At 38.6% G+C, this 6,365-nt stretch overlaps 1 protein-coding gene across 11 annotated transcripts in view; it reads right to left on the minus strand.

The window, feature by feature from the left end:
• PPFIBP2 (PPFIA binding protein 2) overlaps positions 1-6,365 on the minus strand; it is a 99,926-nt gene that overhangs the window by 61,757 nt on the left and 31,804 nt on the right. For all 11 annotated transcript variants that reach the window (XM_042035614.1, XM_042035611.1, XM_042035610.1 and 8 more), the window contains one exon: positions 1,843-2,057. In XM_042035614.1, the coding sequence (XP_041891548.1) occupies positions 1,843-2,057 (215 nt within the window). The remainder of the gene's footprint in view (positions 1-1,842; positions 2,058-6,365) is intronic.

The following is a 6,365-nucleotide window of genomic DNA, read 5'->3' on the forward strand; positions in this document are numbered from 1 at the left end:
AATGAACCAGCAAATGGCCTTGGTATTGGTGTATTTAAACCATGGGAATTGAGTGGGGTTTTCTAAATGATACTCCAGGCATTTCACAGAGTAATGACCACCAAACTGCACTTGAGGCTTCCAGTGAGCACGGATTCACTGAGATGCAGAGCTCTCATTCTCTAGAACTCACTACCTCAACTATCCTGACATATGACACATATTAAGTGTCATGTTTCATGGCTCTGGGCTGGAATGAAGGAAATTTCAGTATGGGACACAGCTGTGAAATACATATTCCATTTCCTTCAAATGACCTGAATTTTATCAGATTTCTTCCACAGAAATTATATGCATGCTTGCGAATTATTTGCATCTTAAAAAAATATAAGACAGGTCTTCAAATACATAAGATTGCTACTCATTTTCAAGTAACAGTCACAGCAACTATGCAGTATCCTCCCTCTATACAGAGCAGTGCAAAATATTTTCAAATCAGCCATCTCTATATACTGGACTAGAGATACTCTATACCACATCTTCCCTGTTTCCTTGGTTCTCAATCCAGACTGGCCAACTGCTTTGCCAAATGAATACTACTCTTGACACAGGTTCAATTTTACTGTGAACAACTCCGAAAATTCATGTCTTTTTTGCAGTAAACCCATCTTTTAGTTACCATAAAGATTAGAAAAATCATTAAAATTTCTGCTGAGGCAGGCATTCGGTAAGAGCTGGCCTAAGGATACCTAAATCCAAAACCTAATAGTGTAAATCCAAATTAAACATTGCCTACACCTCTAGCTTTCAAAACTGGTACCAAATTCTCGTTCCTTTCCCTCATGTGGGCCCAAACAGGATTTTCCAGCCCCAGACCTGCACTCTGTGAAGAATGCCAACGAGCCAGCAGCTGACAAGTTCAAACAAAAGCAGCCACCTTTCCAACAACATGAGGTTACAGTCAGCACACGGCAGCTACAGCAGATAATAAACACCAAACCGGAGGCTACAGGCATGCTTACATAAAAGCCCCATGCACTGACAAAGCCACAAGAAAAACGATTAGTCAAGGAAACTTTCTGAAGCTGGGGAAGGTTTTACTCATGAGGAGCCACCATTCCTACGCAGTGGCAGGTTTGCTGAAGGGGAGTGCTGTGTCAGGACCTGCTGCTTCTCTTCCTTTACATCCAGTGGGTCTCTTCTTTTGAGGCCTGCCTGAAGCTCTGCTCCTCACCTGGTAAGCCTCAGTCTTTTCCACTATGATCAGATGTTTATTCCCTGTCTGTCTCAGTAGGAATATCTCTCCTGCAAAATCAAAGGCTTTCCTGCATTTACTCCCACTGCCTGCTGTACAGGATACTTTGGAGACTTGCAATACTGATAGCAAAGGAAATCTAGCAAGGAAGAGGAAAGGAGCATCATCCAGTCTGGATCTGTCCCTTCAACAGACAATGCCACTGCATTTTAAACCAACAGTGTAAAAACTCAAAGGTTTGTAAACAGTTATAAATTTGTTATCTCCAGCAAAGAGCGAACCAAACCAAACCAAACCAAAAAAAAAAAAAAAAAAAACACAAACCCACAGAAAAGGCAATTTTTTTTATACTTCATTTTTACTATCTCTTCTCTCCCCAAGGACAAAATAAGGTCTTTTATCAACTTCTTACACTCCTATATCTGCATTGCTTCACACATAAATCAGCACATAAAGCAGCGATATCCTCAGCTTTCTATTATTACTCACCATCCCCTGCAGTTTTCTAAGTATGCAGATTTCAGTTATTATAAAAATAATTTAAGTATGAAAATACTTGACCCAAACCTGTTTGCAGACAAAATGGAAAAGCTGAAATAACAACTCACCAGGTTCCCCTCGAACCACTCCCTCAGACACACTGCTGTGGCCCCTGGGATTTGATTTCGCAACGCTTCTTTCTCCTGAGGATCCTCCAGCATCTCCAGGGCCATCCTCAGATCTTCCAGGAGGTGCAAAATTTGAAATGTGCCCAGGTACACGGATGGAGCAGGTGACACAATATCATACCCACCATTAGCATACTCTGCAGCTGACTTTGTGCCTAAAACAAACAAAATGAGGAGAGACAATAATGTTATATAATTATTTTGTAGGTGATAAATTAATAGGTACTACATACTACAACATTTGGACTTCAGACTGACAAAATTCAGTTTAGGATGAAAACCTTCATTTCAGGCTTAGAAACACTTGAATCAGTCTCTAGATAAATCAGGAAGACCGGAGAATTAAATGCAAGAGGTATGTACAAGCATATCAAAAAAGAATTTTGACCTAGAACACATTTGCAATGGCCGTTAAATTAGAAATCCCAAAACCTTATCCCAAATCACCTGTAATTTTCCACAGTTACCATGAGGTGTCACTAACTTCTCAGCTACATCGTTGGAAGTCCCCACACAGCACGCTGCTAAGCAATGTAAGAATGACTGATGCTGCCCTTTGACAAGAAACTTGTATCAAAATAGATCATGTTACCAGATCTAGAAAAATATAAATGACCGTGAGCAGGTTTAGAACTCTCCCACACAGAACAACCACACAAAATTTAGCAGTATAAATGGCAAATGAAACTTTTCTAGCTCTAGAAATTACAAAAAGCTCTCTAAATTGCACTGCCTCTCTCTTTCCAGCCCTCCAGCATTTATATTATTTTCTCAACAACAACAAGAACAGTAGAAACCATATCTCCCTTATGGAAGGATTATAAATAATACAAAATTCTAGTGTCTCCAAAACTTTTTGTCTTAGTAGCCTGTATGTTCCAAGGAGACGCACATTAAAATATGGTATCTTTTCTCAGTCCTGAATTTCAGACCTTGATTTCATTTAATATGCCTTTGTTTCTGTAAGAACCAGTCAGGTGGAAAACTTCTTATTTGCTCTACTTTTTAAAGTTTTTATTTGCAATTCATTACCTCATGTACCTAATAGATTGTATGCATGTCTTCATTCATGTTCTCTCTGGCATAAACAATCACAATTTCCCCTCCTATTTGACTTAACGGGAGATTTTTTTAGGTTTTTGATCATTCCCATTGTACTGGACCCACATAGCATATGGTATTCATTAGAAGACTATGCAATTGATGTCCACAAGGGGATTACAATAATCTCCACACTATTCTTCTTTTCACTCCTGTGTTTAACAGAGTTTACATGTTAGCTAAGAAAGGAACAAAAATCTTCACGGGGTCTTTGAAAATTATCTGCTAAGTTTATTTTTCCCCCGAGCAGACGCATCTAATGTGATGTACAAATGTATAAGGAATTCAGATTTTCTTCTTCAATGCACACTACCTCACATTAGTCAGTGTTAGTTTGCCTGCTGTGGTCATTTATTTACCATGATTCAGGCACTACAAACTATGTTTGAAGCCAGTGTTTCATTTTACGTGTAGCTGGATACACAGCTCATGAATACACCAACACTCTGGGTCCTAGGACACAGAAATGCCTTCTGCACCTAGATTAGCTTTTAAACAAACTGCTCATTGATCATTCAATGCTAACATTGTTCCCCATGTCACCCAGTTTTTTGAACAAGGATGATACTTTGTCTGTCACTTTTTGCATGCTTAACTTTACTCACAGCCTTTGGGAAAATTTAGATAATATTAACCAGGTTTTCTTCAAGCACTGTTTTAAGGACCCAAAGTACTCTGTCAGGTCTTTGCAAAAAATGGTGGGTCTTGAATTCTACCCTACGTGTGAGGGTTTTTCTCTGACTGTTTTAAGCAATGAAAAGCCCTCCCTAGAAATTTTGCAAGCTCCGTAGTAGGATTTTTCTTTTTTTTTGATAAAGCAACACTCATTTTCCCTGCTGGAGCATTTCATATCACCTCGATCTCTTTTCAGACTCAGAATATTCCGTTTGATCCTACTGACTTCCGCTGCTTATGAGTTTATTTTAATACCTCAAGTGCAAGATCTCATCTTAATTTCTGGCTAAGACTAGGCCCAAGATAGGGTTTCTTCAATATCCGGTGCTCCAAAGGCTGCCACACGAGACAACCTCAGCCCGTAAATCAACCTTGGCTTCCTGAATTACTTCCTTTCGAGGGGAGGATCAACTGACTGGTTTGCAGGACTTGTGTTCTCTAGTCAATAAATGATATTTTCTTATGTATTTCTATGCTCTCAGCTACTCAGGCCAGATTATTTCTGTTTACGTATGTCCTAATGCAGATTAATATTAAACTTAAGCAACTAAAAGGAGCAGATTTCCAAACTGTGTAAGGGCCATTTGGATCATATAACCAATTACATCTTTTCATTCAGCCAGAGTGGCTTATTACCTACACTCTGAGAGATGCACACACAAACTGATACATGACACTGACTTCTTAAGTAGCATTGATTCCTTGGTTATTGTGCCATTTCTCACTCTTTCTTTTGGAAAACTCCATGTCAATATTTTCTTTTTCTAGTGTGAAAAGTGCTTGCTAAGCAAAATCAGACACGATTCAAAGCTACTTCATAATCAGCTTTGGTGGCTACACCTTCAGTGACCTGGCAATTTAAAATATTTATGGAATGGGAAAAACTGAAAGGGGCATTCTGCTACAGATTTCTTCATGTTATTTGCATTAATACTTTTTATTTATAGACAAGTGGAAAAAAACCTCCAAACTAAATTCTACACAATCAAAACAAAACCACATTAACTTACAGGCCCACAACTAGTATTTCAGATGTGAAATAAAAGCCAAGCTAAATACAATTGAAAACAATCGTTCAGGAGTTCAGTTGATTGACCCAGGTAGATAGTTTATATAGTCAAATACACTCCTACACCATATGTATACACACTGTAACTTTCTCCAGGACAGTATTGGTAACATCTCTTTTTCACCAGTCCAAATGACTCACTGTGTATCACCTCTTGCTTCAATCCTTACATTATCATGGCTACAACATTCCTGGCAACATCTACCTTCTACAGAAAAGAATCTCAGCTTCTGCAGCAAAAATTCAGTGTCAGTGATATTCACAAATTTCAGCATGCCTTTTTTTGATTTGCCTCTACCAAAACACTAAGGAAAACAACACACACACACACTCTTTAATCTTGGCAAGTAGAAGAACTGTCACCCTTAAGAAACTCAATTCTATAAAGGATAAAAATTCTAAAGTGCTGGAGCACAGGCAGAGCCAGACAGGAATTACGTGATTTCCTGAGACTGGGCATACTCCATATGCATCCTTGAGTTATCCCAGGCTTTTCAACTGACAGTTCAGACTGTCAGAATTCTGAGCATCCTCACATTTTGCAAAATGCCAAATTACTTTAAAACTGGTTTGCTATGGATTGCTAACATAGTACCTTTGATTCTCCTAGCTGCAATGGAAAATGGAGATTTGAATGCAACAAATAATGCACTTTGTACTGGGTACAGAAACGCAGAAATACCAAGCTCAACTCAGCATTTTAATTCAGAAAACTTCCTGATTTGCTGCTAAAATTCAAATGAATCACAGGCTTGCTTCTCTTATTTGCTTTCCATGTAGTTTCATATTAAGTAGGACTGCACTGCTCACCAGAAGGACAAGAACACACCCTGGAAAACAGAAGTGCGTAGGAGCAAATAATTGTATTTCTTTGCATTGCTTTAAACCTTGACATCACTGTGCCGCAAAGTACATGAAGTTTTAATGCCAGACAGTAAGAATTCGGATATCTTTGAAGATTAATGGAAATAAAAAGAAAAAGAGATGCCACAGAACATTATTTGTTACCATCATTCTCCACCATTAACAGCTCTTTATTTGTGTGCAGCTTTATTACATATCTTTATAACTGAAGGGGTGAAGAATGCAGTTCAAACCATCAGAGTTTTATCAATACTCAGGAAAAATGAGTGCAGTTTTGAACTCTTGCAAAAGGACTCATTTTTTTCCTTGAGCAAGTCACAGTCTTCCTGTATCTTGCTCCTTTTTCCAGGGGTAAACAGGACACAGGGGAATATTTTGTGATGGTGTTTATATAATATTGAACACCATGGTTTCCTAGTGTACTACCGGAACACAATTATTCATCATGAATATTCACTTTAGAGGAGTGGGAAAGACAGGAGAGAGAAGGAGAGAGAAAAGAGAGAGAGAAAGAGAGAGAGAGAAGGAGAAAGAGAGAGAGAGAAAGAGAGAGAGAGAGAGAGAAAGAGAGAGAGAGAAAGAGAGAGAGAGAAAGAGAGAGAAAGAGAGAGAGAAAGAGAGAGAAAGAGAAAGAGAGAGAAAGAGAGAGAAAGAGAGAGAAAGAGAGAAAGAGAGAAAGAGAGAGAAAGAGAGAAAGAGAGAGAAAGAGAGAGAGAAAGAGAGAGAAAGAGAGAGAAAGAGAGAGAAAGAGAGA

Source organism: Corvus kubaryi, unplaced genomic scaffold (genome assembly GCF_017639235.1).
Source record: "Corvus kubaryi isolate FWS band 111438036 unplaced genomic scaffold, C.kubaryi_AGA036_p1.0 37384, whole genome shotgun sequence".
Classification (NCBI taxonomy): Eukaryota; Metazoa; Chordata; class Aves; order Passeriformes; family Corvidae; genus Corvus; species Corvus kubaryi.